Here is a 16,839-nt window from a genome sequence, read left to right on the forward strand (position 1 = left end):
AACTTTTTAACAAATACAACAGTTTAGGCCTGAATATGTATTCAAGCCCTTTTAATATGATTGGTACCCCCTAATAAAATCCAGTCCAATCAGAGGTCACCAAATTAGGAAACAGGTAGCCCCTGTGTGCCATTTCATCTCAGTATGAATCCAGCTGTTCTGTGAGGCTTTAGGTCTGTTTGAAAACATCCGAGAAAAAATTATTACATATTAAATAATAATAATTAACAACTGCTTAGATGCAATATTTTGGGACTTATCATAGTTTAAGTAAAAAATCTGCTTTCCAATACTACTTGAACCACTTGGACAGACTTTCACTGCGAACAGCTGATATAGCTCTCAGGGGTCAGAAAGCAGGGAGAATGGTGGGAACATAGTTATAATGGAGAAAGAAAGATAGTAAGCACAAATATGACAATTCAGGACAAACCTTTTTGGAAAATTTCAGATTATCCTCCATGTAGCCTCTCTCCTTGGGCTGGAAAGTTCTTATACTTGCTTTGACCTGACAAAAACACAGTTGAGAAGCAGACGGCATCAAGCTTGGAATCGCTTCACATTTCATTGTGTGCTCCGTCCAGGTTGAACTTTTACTTACAGGGTTAAAAATAACCTCCAGCTCTAGAGTAATGCTTCCCTTCGACAGTCTGGCCAAGTCCTCCTTCTTCAGCAGGCAGACAAGCCGTTGTCTGTTGTGGATCTGCGGGACAGAAAGGGCATGAGGTGCTGAACTCAGCCATGAACCTGACCATCAGTCATGCTGGATTACATCTTAGCGAGGCTTCAACCCGCTAAGGTGTTATCACCCTCTTCACTTTAATTTAGGCCCAAAGTGTAAATAGATTAGTCTATTGTCTGCATCAGAGTTGAGGTGTACCGAGAGCAGTGGAATGGCAACTTTTCCAAGAAAGTCTGGCGCCTTGTCACCGTCGTCATCGAAGACAGAAACCATGAGAACGTCATGAATGTCCTTGACAGGCCTGTAGAAACAAACAAGGAGGTCAGGAGCCAACAGACCAGTAAACCAAATCATGTTTTTCAAATCTACTTCTCAAACTAACAGTGTGAAGACTTGGTTCCACTCTGGATTGAGGTTCTTATAGACCGTGTGGGTCTGCAGTCTGTCATTGCCCAGTTCTAACACGCAGTAAGGGTCACTCTTTCCTGAACACAAGAACCAATCACACTTAGCTTAACTTGACAAAATCAATCGTAAATGGCAAAATAAAATCTTAAACACGTGACTACCGTTTAAATCAGCAGCAATCAGGTCTGAGGCCTTGATGACTTTGATTTGAAGTAAACCAACATCTCCGAGGTTCTTTAGAGATCGTTTCCAATGCTACAGAGACAAAAAGCAGACAGGGCTTTAGGAGCATTATAAAAAAAAAAAAAACATGAATTGAGTACAAACCTAAACAAACTGTTAATTATAATAGTCATTATTACAGTTTTACCAATCATTTTTATGTATTATTACATACAGTAGCAATAGACAAAGAAAATAAATTCTGTTCTCCTGTTTCTAGAAGTTAAGACATCTTGGTAATTTAACATTACTAAAATTCTCTTCTTCACCTCTCTTCTCTCACCAAACCTTCAATAAGAAGAAGTTTTCACAACATTTCCATACATGGAACTGACAGTCAACCCAAATAAACACTCTCTGAGACAGATTACAAGCAAGATTCAAGTCCCTGCAGGTAAATTCATACTTTTAGGCATTAAGTGTGACTAGCATTGCAAATCTGACACTTACAAACCCCTATAATGGCTAACGTGAAAGCTTTTCCTGACAACATCTAAGCAGATTGTAATAAAGTGCTTTTTCCAAAACAGTATTTACCCCCTTCTTGTCTTTAAGCACCATCAAGTATAGTTTATGCACACAGTGAACCTGGACTCTCAGCCTTTTGTAAACTCCTGATTTCTGTAAAGAATTTGCTCTTCATTCCCAGAAGGACATCTTCAGCATATTCTACCTTCAGGATGGACTTTATTAGACATCATTACTCTGAGTAATCTGTTTTTAGCTGAATGCTTGGCTCGTTGCAGTTATAAACTGGATGTAAAACCAAGTCTTGTTGCTTAGAGTCCAGGCAGATATGATTGTTTAAGCCCCATCCAACATTTTTGAGCAGATACTGCCCCCAGCAGAACAACTCTTTAAAGAGAGTTTTTACCCCAGTCATTTATTCATTTAATCTTTTTTCAATCCTACTTTAGGACATCCGTTAGAGCTAAACATCCCTGTTCTACTGACTGGAAAAAAAGCTGTGTTTTTTTTTTTTTTAGCTGATACAGAAAAGAAAAGCAAATTTGGACTCAGGCTTCTTTGTAGACTCTCTCTTTTGAGTAGGACAAGAGGAGATGACTGACATGTGAACCGACACATTAAAAGCATTTCATCAGGAACGCCTTAAGCGCCATGTTTTATTTCTCTATCGTGTTTACACAGCTTTAGCAGTTCATGACAACCAAAAAAAAGAAAAGGACTAATGATGCACGGGTAACACACTGTACCTAGATGCTACCACACTGTGGTGAACACCATACACTTTATGATGGCGCACCTGCTAGAGCAGGAAGAAGAGTCAAACCTAGCTTCTTCCAGTATCATCAAGGTATTTAACGACGAAGTTATGTAAAGCATAAAGCTATGAGAAGCTGTTTAAAAAGAAACTTTCTTCTATGGAGGCCGGTCTGCTGTTCATTTAGGCTGCTACTTCAAAGAGACCAGCATGGGTCCCAGTCATTTTGTGCTGTCGTCATTTCATACTTTTGCTACTTTGGGCATTTCCTCCGGCTAGTATTTTCGGGAATGAAAAGTAGCCGTCTGCCATGGCGCATCAACTCATATCCTCCTTGGGGGTGTTTCATCAAACTGATGAAAGAGTCAAAAGACCAGGCACAGACTGCAGTACATCAGAGGAACTTTTAACAGCAAAGTTGCTGATTTGTGATTTTGAGCAATGTCTTTCTGCCATGGAGCATGCTGGGTGTGAAAATGTAGGGTGTTGGCAGCCGTTGGGAAACCTCAGAAATAAGGTCAGGTCTCAGAAGTAAAATATCTCTATGTCATGCTGGATTCTCCTAAAATGTTACACTTCTAGACTTATTAGATATGGTCTACCATTACATACTGCAACTGTTTTCATGCACTCCTTAATCCTTATTTCCTCATTGAAATTACTACAGTCAACCAATTAAGATCTTAGACGGGAAGCCTGTTGGATTATGTTCTATAAAATCTGGACATGACACATTTTGATGAATATTTACATGTCAAGTCTCTCAGGGTGGTCAGTGGTTCCTCTTAAATCTACAGGTTCAGTAATTTGGAGAATATCCTGTGGGACTTTTAAGGTTCCTTTATGCAAAACATCTTTGTGACAAACAGTGTTCTCTATAGTTTGAGTGAACATGTGGACTTCCCTTTCTGTAGAACTAAAGCTGAACTCTGACTGGCATTATTTTACGTTAAAGCTGAAGCAATTTGTAATGATGAATGAATTGAAATTAAATGTCTCCTCTTGATGCTATTGTGATTCATTATTGTTCAGATGGATTTCAATGAGTTTTATGTTTTTCTTTTGTTTTGTATTTGCTTGTATCCTGTTTATTGCTTTATGTAACCAAAAGCACAGCTAAGGAAAAACATTACAAATTAGCATTGGCTATGTTAAAGTATATGGTATTCGTTACTACTCAACACTCGCCCCTACAAAAATAAATACGTTTCATTTCAAGTTAGTGATTGACCCTTTCTCAGAGGTACAAATGGGGACTACTGTTACAGCTGAGAATGCTAACTGTGCTCATCATTAAAATAAGATGCCAAAGAGTTTAAATAGGTTTCACATGGCATAATGTCACATCTACTCATAACTGTAACGAAAGCTTATGGCGGGAATGATATGGGCAACACTGGTGGTTCTCGCTCTTAGAGAAATCTGAATAGGCTAAAATTGTATCAGAACTGAAACTCTGGATTAAATCCACCATGTTTTCCACACAGGCCAAAAGAGCAGCAGTGTTCAGACAGCAAACTGAGGTCCCATACAACATCACAGAGGTGCTATAAATGAAGTGCTTAGTGTGTGAACAGCAGGTGAGTAGGAGGGTGGTGAAGTGCTGTTTGTTGTGTAATTCTAGCAGTGATGCACAGTCTAGATACTGACATAGTTTTCCAGCTGGTTCTGTCGTTCAAGAGGTTCATCAAGCAGTGCGGCACTGAGGTCGGTGATGGTAACGCCGCTGCATGGTTTTAGTGTGACCAGGAAGACCAAGGTTCCTCTGCAAGGACTCACGGTCAGACTGAAAACCTTCCGCTCATTAACAGGGATCTGGGAGAGGTCCACTTCACATCTGTACAGACAAACACAGAGATACACAGAGCCATTTCTTAAATGTTCCCCAATATGACTGGTCGTCCTACAATAAACACACCAAAGGAGAAAATACACTACTCTCATTTCTATTAACGTCTAGTTTATGCAAACACAGAACTAAAAAGTTGCAGTGATTAATAAAGCCAAGATTGAGCAGTGTGAGCTAAATAACAGTACAATTATTATCTCGGGTGTTTGTATTTTATTAGTGCCTACAACTGGAAATGCACAAAAACAAAACAAAAAATAATAGTATTACGCAAATAAAGTAAGGAATCTTGGAAAGCTTTGGCCACATGAACGCTAAAGAAACTGAAAAAGAGATGACCTCAGTTGGAGACGTCCCAACTTTCTTCTAACCAGGTACCGTTTGTTTTTTACAACCTTTACTCTAGCTCTCCTTTAGACTTTTTACCTTAGATTCAATCTAGACCCAGATTTTTACAAGAAAAACAATCATTAATACACATTTAGAAGAAGGCGTGCAAAATAATGGCATAAGAAACGTGTAATAAAAGGTCAGAGAAAAATGAGGGATAGTTTTGAGAGTTCATGGTTATGCCTGGATGGGACTCTAGGCTGACTGCACACTAACCCAAGGGGATATGTGTTACCATGGGGCCTTGAAATGAGGTCCCAGTGGGCAGAAAGCCAGCTTTTTCAAGGTACACACTAAGATCTACAGAGAGGTTAGTAGTCAATGATAACAAAGTTATTATTTTGATAAAAGAACTTTAAGGATTCCCATATTATATAAAATAAATAAATAGAGAGCAACTATAAATGTTAATGCTATTTGAATTTCTTTATTCTTTATTTTCAGACGATGGACTGAGCAGAACTCGGAGAGATGTTCGGAGCTTGGGATAAAAAGTTGCCCTAAACTTTTCTGTGGGAAACTACGAGTGGCCAACGGTGACACAAGGAGTTTGTCCTGTAACCGGTGGGTTGCCGGTTTGAACCCCCACTCTAACTGTCTCAGTCATTATGTGCTTGTACAAGAAACTTCACCCACATTGGCTGCTGGCGCCGCCAGCGTCAGAATGGGTGAATGACTGAATATAGTGTGAAGCGCTTTGGGGTCATCAGGACTTGATAAAGAGCTAAGCAAGCAAAGGCCATTTCAATCTGCCTGCTATATTCCTTGGTCTCCGCGGTTTGTTCTCTAATAGACCTCTGAGGCGTTCAGAGAACAGCTGGATTCTTCCTGAGATTACATGAAACATAGGCGACTAATTAGAGGACTTCTAAAGGAAAACGTTATCCTCCATTTCATTTTAAGCGGTACTAGAGGAATATGGGCTGAATACACACTTTTATTTTAGAATTATAATAATCATCATAATATTAAAAATAGGCACAAAGAGGAATTTAAAGAGCAGGCACCTACATCCCAATCCGCTCCTCGTTTCTTCGAGATTCTTTGGACCAGAGCTCCACCTCCAGGACTTGTGGCACATTCAGGAACTGTTTCATGGTGAATCTTTCTCTCCACTGGGGATTGGCCACTTTGCAGTGATTCTGAATAAAAAGTACATGAGACATAAATAAAAACACCACAACATTCAGCATCTTACAATTAGTGATAGTATCATTGTTCTAATAGTCATTCAGGTGTGGTTGTTTGAGAGTCAGTTAGCTTTCTATGGAGAATGTACAATACTTGAAAGATTTAGTGTACAGCCTGTCTACACCTGCACCCTTTGTTTAACAGAGAAACGGCACAGAAAGAGGCAGTATACCACAAAGAGCTCTGAAATCAAATTAGACAGACAAAGTGGGCCGGTGACAACACATACTGGAGCTTTCATGCAAAAGGGAAGAAAAACAAAAGAGGAACAGATTATAACAAAGTTGAAGTTAAAAAAGAAAAGACAAACAAAACAAACGAGGAGTAATAAACATACGGAAGAGATGAAAACCGCCACTCATTCATTTTGTACCTTGCTTTTATACTGTTGCTCTCCCAATTTGAAGCGAACAAACAGATGACCTGTCAGACTGTCCAAAGTTAACCCCTGACCTTCAACCAGCGTCACTGACAAAGTGGACGTCCAGAGCTGACTCTTCTTCAGCGAATCTGACAAACGAGAGTTCAGGGAAGCCCCTCCCTGTAAGAGAGGATAGGGATCCAAATGAGTTACAGGAACAATGTCTGAAGAGGGATGGAAATCGGGAGAGAGAACAAAAATCAACCAAGATAAATCAAATCTCCAAAGAAGGCACATAGAGTGGAGGAGATACAATCAGGAAAGACTAAAGCACACAGCAAACCAGTTCATTGAATAGAAAACAGACAATATTTTAATCAGTGTTTTGATGTCTGAAACAAACCTTCTGATGAGGAAAATCTGAATTTCCAGGATTGTCTTGTGGACATGTCTTTTGATCAAGACATCAAAACTCTCAAATTCTTGAGCACATTCTTTCACAGTTTGGATTTCAGTCAATGCACATAAACCTATTATGAGGAAAAGCTTAATACAGCTTGCAATGCTTTAAAAAGGCATGAGCTGGTATCCACTACCCACAAGGCTTAAAAAGGTTCTCATCTTAAAACCCCCAAATAATAATAAAATAAAAAACCTTGTAACAATTGTCTCTCGTACCCTTCCTCTGGTTCAATGAGATTCCAGAGAAAGCGTTGACATAATTGTAGTTTCTTTGGCTGACTGGATAGTCCAGAAAAACACAACCTTGCCTGTTAATTTCTTCAGTCATAAAAAGCAGTGACAGTGTGGAAACCAAAGGAACTTCACTGTTAAAAAAGTAACACCGTAATAAAATGACAGGAGGCACCTAAGTCTACTTTTGAGTGAAAGCTGATGGATGTTTGTGGTTCTATTTACCAGAAAATTAAGGTGAATGGAGAAACCTAGTTAATAATCAAGAAGTCAGTTGTGTTGTACCTAACAGTTTTTTTTATTTTAAAAAGATTTTATTTGACTGAAAATATCTTTGGGGTAGGATCCATCAGCCTCATTCGACTGTGCTCGCAGATCAGAGTTACTCCAATTTACAATTGTGGTCAGGAGCTGCACAAAAATGGCTGCATTTTGGACGCCACTAGATCATGTTACGCATTAACCATGATACTGTGAAACTCTTTGTTAAATAAAAGCTGTAAAATGATATGGATCTTATAGCGGGTCACGCCTCATCCCAAATAAAGGTCAGTGATCACAACTCTCCATATGCAGGTGACAGTGTTCACATGAACAGCTGTATCAGGGCTGATGTTGTTGTGACTCTGCTCTGACATGTAAAGGATCAGCTTTCAGTTAACCTGCTTCACAGCATTTTTATGCCCCAATGCTTTCTCATGTACACCTGTTTAGTAAACTGAAAGCTTTCAAACACCGTCTGAAATGTAGTTAATGTTCATGCACATAGTCTCCATTTTTCTGGCTAGTGGTTTGCAAAGCCAGCAGAAGTCCTTGTCATGCTGCAACAACAGATTCATGCACTCTGCACAGCAAGCAGCAAGTGAAGCCACAAGACATGCATTTGGAAATGGCTCTGAGTTTAACATCCCTTTGTCACAGTGAATTCAGAACACAACGGTCAGACTTTTTCTACATCATGGTCAGAGGTATGTTTGTAAGTACTTCTTGTTACTCTGCCTAAACTAACGAACGCAATATGTCACAATATTGTTTCATTATCTAAAATATAATGCTTACATTCTGAATATAGAAAACATATCAATTGCCCTAGATAATTTGGCTTTGGGTTAATAGTTAAGAAAGATTATTGATTAATTTGAAGACTAGGTAGTTCAACCACACACATATATCGAAAGAGAAAACTGAATTTAGATTAGACTTAAGTTTAATCTTAAGTAAAAAGAAAGGCATCATTTTGCTAAATTATGGTAATTTGCTGCCCTCTTGTGACAGAAAGATATATTTTACAATAACAGATATCTGCCAAAATAATACCGTCACAAACAGTTTCTTTAGTTTGAACAGTCTGATCAGAATGAGGCAAATAAAAAAAAATATTAGTGTCTTGAAACAATATTTTTCACTTTTGGCAGATACCCATTATAAAGCTGACCAAGTTGATTGTTGCTTATTGTCTGTCCAATGCGTTCCCTCCACCATGCCTTACCCTACTTCGTTTTCGTGGCCACTTCTGCTGACAGGAGCATGCATGTTAAGTGCAAAACAAAATGGCACTGAGGTTAGTAGAACACACAAAAAACATTTAAAACTTCAAGACAGGCACAATACAAAGCAAGCACAATGTTCTCCCAAATCTAAGGTTTTAGTTTCAGAACAGGTTTTAAAACTGAGAAAAATCAACCTGGGGTGAACAACAACACATGACATTTTAAGCAATGTCAATGTTTTAATACACAAGCTTGTTGTGTGTGAAAACTAACTGGGTGATTGACTTGCATATGTGATTTTAGCACAATAAGTTGAATTAAAAGTGCTCTGGCAGCTAAAGTTCAACGATCTGACCCAAAACTTGCACTAGCATAGAAAAAAATATTTTTCTCAATTAAGACTTCATTGTTGCAAATACTATTATCATCGCTAGCCACATGTATTCCAATGTGGCACATGTACTATTACTAATGATCTTTGTATTACTAATGATTAAAAAATATGCTGATGTTTTTTGAAAGCTTCATTAGATACAACTTAAAAGCCTACTAGAACAGATGGCATTCGTTTATGTAAAATGAACAGACAGTGTGTCAGGTTTTGAAGGAGTGTCTCCTTTAAAGGAGGAAGGTCCTCTGACTTCACACTAGGGCTAACAGGCACCATAAACATTCAGGAGGGAGGCAACAGTAGAAGCAAACTAAGCGAGTCCTGTAAAAGCCATGATTTAGTTGTGGTTTTTACATTACAAAAATATCTGGTTCCACCTGCTGATTAATTGCTCCTAGTAGCTACCTACCTTGTTGCTGTTGTAGAAACAATAACAGCAAAATTAATGTTGCAAAAACTGCTTGAATTTTGTTGGACTTGATGTTAAGTAACATATCTATAATGTGCTATATGATGCTACTCAGTTAAGGCTGTATTGACCTCATATGAGGATGCGGTACAGACAACTGTTTTTCTTATGTCCTGATTTGTAAAACCTTAAAACAGAGAACTGTGGTGCTTTTTTTTCCACCATGCCTGCACGTAGCAAATCTAATGGAAACATACATTTCTACTTGTTGAACACATGCAGTTAATACACAAAGGGCTTGCCATACAATGCCTTTCTTGGCGCTTCCGCTTCTGAGAGACAGCGTCATGTCTACCAGCAGGTAGCCCATGTCTTCATCCAGGGTGTTGGGGTCATTCAGCGGGAGAGAGAGCTCGTTGACCCTGAGACAAGGTATATTTAAGGTTAAACACTTAAATATGGACGGTCGCACGCTATGGAAACATCCAAGGAAACCATATGCTACTTTCATCATCTCCAGAAAGCAAAGAGAACCTGCCTGCAGCACTCTTCAATTAAACAATACAGAACATGTAGTTTCAACTAGTGCAATTGCATGTCATGCAGACAAGCCATTGTAGCTGGTATTCACCCAGATGAGAGTTCGTTGGTGTAATGACAAGCAAACTCATGACAAACAATGCCACTTTTACTGAGTTTATTATTTTTTAAAACATTTGAAGAGGTAGCCATTTTCAAATTTGAGTTACTTTGTTGTATTTGTTGGAAATAATGAGGTGTCCTGATTTTTTGTGATGTTGCAACCACAAACATCCATGTACTTTGTTGGTGATTGTATTTGATATGAATACAACGTGACATTAAACATTTATAAGTGGAAGGAAAATGACACATGGCTTTCGAGTTTTTGTATTCATAAAAACTCTACGTGTGATGTGAATTTGTAATCAGTCCTTCAGAGTCATTTCCTTGTAGACATACCCCCCATATCTATAGCAGATTTCTACAATTATGCACAGCCTTTAAGGCAAAATACCTCAACCTCAGTTAAACGGGACTGATCTGCTAAAACCCTATTTCAATTCTGGCCACAGATTCTCAGTCGTGTTTAGGTCTGGGTCAATACAGACGGAAATGGAAAATGTTCCTTTGTAGCTCGATCCAGAACTTTGTTTAGGGTCATTGTCCTGCTCCATCTTGGTCTCAAGTCTACAAGTCTTCTTCCAGGATTTTTCTATCCAGCCCAGTATTAAGATCCAGTTATCTTCCCATTACCAGCTTCCCTGTCCTTGTGGCAGAAATGCATCCCCGTTGCATGAAACTGCCAGCATCAAGTTTCAAAGAGTGTATGTTTTATTCAGGCTGAAGTGTAATTATTTGTGGTTTTTCTTCACTGATGGCATTTATAATGTAGCCCAAAAAGTTACCTAGTGGCTTCATCTGACCTGATTACATCTTTGACATGTTAACTGTGTTGCCCACATGGCTTGTGGTAAACTGAAAATGAGACTCATATGTTTTTTTTACAACATTAGCTTTCTTATTTTAAATAGCTCTCATGTTGTCTCCGACCTGAGATGTGAATCTGGACTGCTCAGCCAGAGTTAACATTGGCCCCTGCGCTGCTTCTCTGATCAATGCTATAGCCTTAACGTTTTCAGATAATAGATGGAATATCCCTGAATAAATTTGGCTGCACTGTATCTGATTTAAGGGTCAGAGTAAAGGCAGAAAAGTACTTATGGCATGCCACACTTTTCAGATTATTTCTCTTTCAGTTTGCAAACTCAAGCATTTTTTTCCTTCCACTTCAAAATTATGCACCATCCTGTGGTGGTCTACCACATAAAGCATAAATAATACACTGAAGTTTTGCTTGGTACTGCGTGAGTTGGCATATCCAACTTTAGAGGTAAAAGGAAAAAAAAAATTTAATATGATCTACTCTTTATTAAAATATCATATTAAAATGTATTTATGATTTCATATTTATTTACTTTTAGGTTGCAAGCTAATAGTAAGTCTAGTTCCCTTAAAAATAAAGCCAGACTTTGTCATTTATTCTGCCAATAAACTTCTGACGGTACCCCACTGAGTTATCTACCTAAACAGGCCTCGCCTCAGTACAAATACTGGGTTACAACAATTCATGTCCAGGAGGTACAACTATGAGGACCACCTTTGACATATTTAAAAGTAAATTCAGAAATAAATAAACTTTAGTAAATGTAAAGTTTGGTGGAATTCAAAACATGTTCAGATATTGCCACCAGGGGCACTATATATCCAAATTTTAACTACACAGGGACATCAAATGCAGATGAAATGAAACCGACAAAACGGATTTTCCCTTTTTTGCTGAAATAAAAAAAAATTTCTAATTTATACCAGGTTCACATCAAGGTTGATTCCCTCCAACACATACCACACTCATAACTCACAACACTTACTTATCTATTTCCAAATCACTCAGGAGAACCCAGGCAGAGCCCATGAAGTCGTCTGTAGTCAGATCGCTGTCAAACACCTGCGTCATTACAGAAAGCAAGGTGTTAACCCATGGAACGACACAGGAAGTCACCATCATTATGACTTCACCACTACACTAACTGTGGAAATGACCATTAGTATGTAGAGCTAATTCATTAAATCAAGCATTGACTTCTGCACAACATAAAGTGGTTTAATGAAACATTTAACTCCCATGCAGCTAGAAGTGATGTTCCTCAGCAGAGACTACACAGCAGAGAACTTGTGAATGAGACATTACCTTGAGGTAGATCTTCTGATTCAGATCCTTTACTGGTACAGTGAAGGACTCATTCCATGTAGGATTCAGATTTTTATGAATCACTTTGCTTTTATAGATACTTTTTCCAAAAAACTTGAACTTTACATACGGGTCACTGGTGCCTGGAGAACATTTGGGACAAAAAAAAAGACAATTGTTGATGAAATAGTTTTAAACTGAAGGGAGCCTTTAATATTATGTGAAAGATTCTGCCACAACTACCATGAGCAGAGGAGGCCTGACGCTGAGGATAAAAGGAATATGATGCATTTTCTAAGCAAAAATTAAGGCTGTAAGATTTTATGATCTGAAATTAACGATTACCTGTAGCTTCAGTACAATAAAGCTGCTGGTTTGGCTTTACAAATCCACATTTCCTTAGACACACTGAGACCCTGAACATGTTTTATTGCTTCTTTTGGTGTTTCCTTTTTTTAATCAGTTTTAAATTATATTTTATTCTGTATTGTCTTATTTCTTTTTTATATTCTAGTAACTGTTCAGCACTTTGTCTGAAAGCGCTTATTATTATTATTATTATTATTATTATTATTATTATTATTATTATTATTATTATTATTATTATTATAGATGATGAAAACAGATCAAACCAAATTAATCCCTGAAAACAGGCCTGTGTTTTATTATTTCTAAACACTCACGACTCTATTGTCTTATATTGGGTGCTTCACGTGAAACATTCTGGTTTCCCGTAAAAAGGAGACCTGGTCTGTTCACTTTGTCATTTCTCATGTCTGCGTGGAGGATGTGGGTTTTTTCCCCTCCTCAGGCAGCAGGACCACAACTTCCTGCTTTAAAAGCCAACAAAACTTCAGCCACATTAAACCTCATGGCAAATGAATATGAAAAATACACGTGATTGTGCAGTTGAACTTTGTTTAACATGAGGGCAACAGGAGTGTTTGTGCCAAGTTCTGGAATCATAAATTCTCGGATAGTTTTTTTTAACACAGTTAACACTCATGACGTGTGTGTGCGTCTCTAAACTCACATAAACTCACACGTCAAGCAATTATAATTTTGGACCCTTTCACAGATTTGCAAAATCCACTAGAAAATAGGTCAGTACCAAAAACTTGACCTAACACCTGCCAAGCACACTCTTGTTACTCATAAAGTTTAACAACAGCTAATTTAAGGGAAGTCACTAGCTGCCTACAAAGGGTGCTTTGCACCTATCTGTTGTCGAGTCATTCCTCTGAGACCAGATGATGGTTCCCAGTTGACATTAGTTGTGAAATACCTTTATGAACAATTTGCTGCATTAGTGAAAACTTGCCATCCAGTTGAATACTCATTCCCCAATTTGTAATCCAATAATTATTTTTTATATATTTTTTATATCTATTTTCACACACTTGAAGATATTTATTGGAATTTGATCACATGGACCGACACACCAAGAGGTGCATAACTTTGAAGGAAAACATTATATGGTAGTCAACTCTGTTTATTCCTATATCCCAAAAATAAAAGCTACAGCTCCTATATGCCTTAAGAAAAAACAATTTCCGAAGTTTTCAACACCTCATTTAGTTATCTTCAATTCATCATCCAGCTGAGGAAACAGGAAAGCACAACTGCACAACCGTTAAACATGGACAAGTATAAGATTAATCAGGGAAGTATCCGAAAAAGGAGGAAACTCTGGAGGAGATGCAGAGATTAGCAGCTCAGGTCTGTTGAAGGAACTATTAGTTTTGCATTTTACAAATCTGGCCTTAATGGAAGAATTTCAAGTAAAAACTTATTGTTATTGAAGAAAATCCATAAAAAAATTCATAAAAAGGTTTGCCAAAAAATATTTGAAGTCCCAGTCTCAGTGGTGGAAACAAACACTGAGTATCACAATGAACACACCATCCTCGTGGTGAAACTGTAATACTTTGATACCGAGAACCCGATAGTGAAGCTGGACATGATGTTGTGCTTCAAAGATTTATTTAAAAAAATCAAATAAATAAAAATTTGGTGCTGGCAGATTAGAGCCCAGAGTGAAGCAGAGGACAGGTAGTGCTGACAGCAAGCAGCTCACAGCAGGATATGACGGGATTAATAGGCTGGAGGCAGAGAGCAGGTCTTTGAGACGAGCTAGAGTCAAGCGGGGGATGGCAGGCAGGAAAAAGCAGACAGAAACAAAGAGCTAGGCTGGAACCATGGTCAAAAACAGTCTAACGCCGAGTCCAGGAGTCAGAGAGCAGACGAGGTGTCCGAGTGAGGGCAAGGAGAAATCCAAACACATGCAATGGGACCGAAAACAGGCGATTCAAACAAGCACGCCTGGACAGCAACTCACACTGGGCTTGAAGACAATCTGGCAGGGAATGACTGTGAGAGGCTGGTATTAAAGGCAAGATCACAGGTGGGAGAAAGGAAGGTAAATGGGTAGTAATAGGTGGAGCTGCTCCTGCTAATTAGCAGAGCAGAGTGGCACACAGCAGAGAGCGTTGAACAGCCAGCCCAAAGAACTACAGATGCATGACAGAAACATGGTGGTGGCAGCATCATGGTGTGGGATGTTTTTCTTCAGCGGGGACAGTGACGCGCCAGGACAACCCACAGGGAGGAGATCCTGGGGGAGACCCAGACTGTGCTACAGAGAGAGTTACTAGAGAGGCAGATGTCTGGGTTTCACTCCTGAACCTGTTACCCATGGAACAGGGAGTTTTCCTCCTCACTGTCACTACATGCATGCTCATTATGAGGGACTGCTGCATGATCAAAAATACAATGCAAGCGACTGTCCAGTGTCGCTAGAAGCTTGCTCAGGAGGAGAGAATGCTGCAAGTCAATGACTTGATGCAACCTGCTGGGTTTACTTAGAAAACTTTATCGATTTAAATGCTAACACTGAAATGTTTAGAATTGACTGAATCTTTCTCCATGATTTGATTGAAATTACTTTTTTTATAAAGTGCATTGAGAGAACATGTTTTGTGAATTAGTCCTTTATAAATAAACTGAATTCAACTGGCTTTATTCTGGATAAGTGGAGCGGTCAGAGTTGATTACTAGATGGATGGTGACAGGGCATTGCTGTGAGAGCCTTCAAATGACAAGTGGCTGGGGTAGAGGTCCACCTTCCAGCAGAGCAATACTAAACACACAGCCAGACCTGCCATGGAAATGTATGGATCAAAGTATATTCATGTGGTGGAATGGCCCAGACATAAAACCAACTAAGAATCGACACAACTTGGAAATAAAATTTCCCCCTAATTTGACAAAGAAGAATGGGGAAAAATGTCATCTCTAGATTTACACAGCTGGTAGACAGTAGGGATGGGAAATGATCGTATCCCATAATGTTTTGTTTCTAATAAGAATGTGTTTTAATTATGTCAACAATAAACTCTACATTATCAGGTTTTCTAGCCGTACAGACTGAAAGTATTATTGTGATGGCTACTTTTACTGCTTTTTTCCCTACGTTAATGGTTCCATGAGAGGAGCAACAGATATCAAAATCTTTAAAACTATAATGAAAAGCAGTTATTGCGTGCTGTTTAAATATATAATTGTTACCTAATGTAACCTCAGCCCTAAAGGCTCTTTAATAATCACTAAATTGTTTTTAGGTTTTATTGTGTGTTTTTTGGGAGCCATCTTTGCGATTGTAGGGCTGCGGCTTCATAAATGTATTACCAACGAGAACCACAGTGTTTTTTTTTTTTTTTTTTTTTTTTTAAAGTGATGATAAAAATGTATTGTTATCGCAACAAATACCACAAAATATTATTGTCCATTTTTAAGCCCATATCTCCCATTACTAGTAAAGAGTAATTGCAGCGAAAGGTTGCAAAGTATTTTCTTAGTGGGAGATGTAAATTATTGACATACTTTTCAGACATCCATTTGTAAACATTCTAGATAACTATCACTGTTATTCAGCTGTACAACTATGCATAACTTGGTGTTGATCGATCACATGATTGTAATAAAATTCATACACTGGATCTTAGTCTTCAATAAGCAATACCAAGATTTGTCTGGACTCATTTACCTTGAGAGCTCATCTTCTTTTCAGACTTGATCTAAGCTGACTCTGTTTTGTAGTTTCACACTAGTAGCATTAAATGTTTTCAAGTGTTTGTGTGTGTAATCTGATCACAATGAAAAAGATCAAATAAACACGCTGCTTAAATAAAAACGTGGAATGTTAACATTGCTGCATTGTAAGAAAATCCTGGTTTTCTTAAAACCTGATGTTCATCTTCTACATTACCGTCACTTCGTGTGTGCATGTGTAAACAAACACCCAGGCAACCCAGAGAAATGGAATTCAAATTGGTCCCAGGAGTGAAAGAGCCAGAGGTATTCAGCGCTGGGTGTGGCTCAAACAGGTTCTTATATGCTGTGGGCAGATCTGGCAAGGCGCAGCAGTAACTACACAGCCTACCTTACACCCATGTGTCTTTGTTGCTCCTGGGTTGAATAACATATGTATTCAAACAAGCATTCATAGCTATTATTAAGGAAATGAAGCTACACAAACAAGCTGACACTGGTGAGAGCAGAAAACTCAGACCAACTGCGAGGAAGCAGATGTTTTCTAAGAGGTTCAAATATCCAATTAGTTGGAGTCAGACAATCTGCACCCATACAGGCTATAACATGAGAAGCAAACATACTGGAAGAATAGATAATTAATATTTGCCCTTACCCGTCCAGACGTGTAAATGTTAATGCAGTGCAACAACAGACCAGTGTCAAAACGCA

At 38.5% G+C, this 16,839-nt stretch overlaps 1 protein-coding gene across 4 annotated transcripts in view; it reads right to left on the reverse strand.

Annotated features, from left to right (window-relative positions):
* LOC105934139 (multiple C2 and transmembrane domain-containing protein 2) overlaps positions 1-16,839 on the reverse strand; it is a 76,114-nt gene that overhangs the window by 12,620 nt on the left and 46,655 nt on the right. For 3 of the 4 annotated variants that reach the window (XM_012873998.3, XM_036125161.1, XM_021322292.2), the window contains exons 4-15: positions 12,079-12,221; positions 11,759-11,835; positions 9,616-9,730; positions 8,508-8,531; positions 6,338-6,505; positions 5,785-5,915; positions 4,185-4,371; positions 1,252-1,345; positions 1,065-1,167; positions 881-983; positions 602-703; positions 434-508 (exon numbers count right to left, since the gene is read on the reverse strand). In XM_012873998.3, the coding sequence (XP_012729452.2) occupies positions 434-508; positions 602-703; positions 881-983; positions 1,065-1,167; positions 1,252-1,345; positions 4,185-4,371; positions 5,785-5,915; positions 6,338-6,505; positions 8,508-8,531; positions 9,616-9,730; positions 11,759-11,835; positions 12,079-12,221 (1,322 nt within the window). The remainder of the gene's footprint in view (positions 1-433; positions 509-601; positions 704-880; positions 984-1,064; positions 1,168-1,251; positions 1,346-4,184; positions 4,372-5,784; positions 5,916-6,337; positions 6,506-8,507; positions 8,532-9,615; positions 9,731-11,758; positions 11,836-12,078; positions 12,222-16,839) is intronic. The other variant, XM_012873999.3, reaches the window with a different exon arrangement.

This window comes from Fundulus heteroclitus, chromosome 21 (assembly GCF_011125445.2).
Source record: "Fundulus heteroclitus isolate FHET01 chromosome 21, MU-UCD_Fhet_4.1, whole genome shotgun sequence".
NCBI lineage: Eukaryota > Metazoa > Chordata > Actinopteri > Cyprinodontiformes > Fundulidae > Fundulus > Fundulus heteroclitus.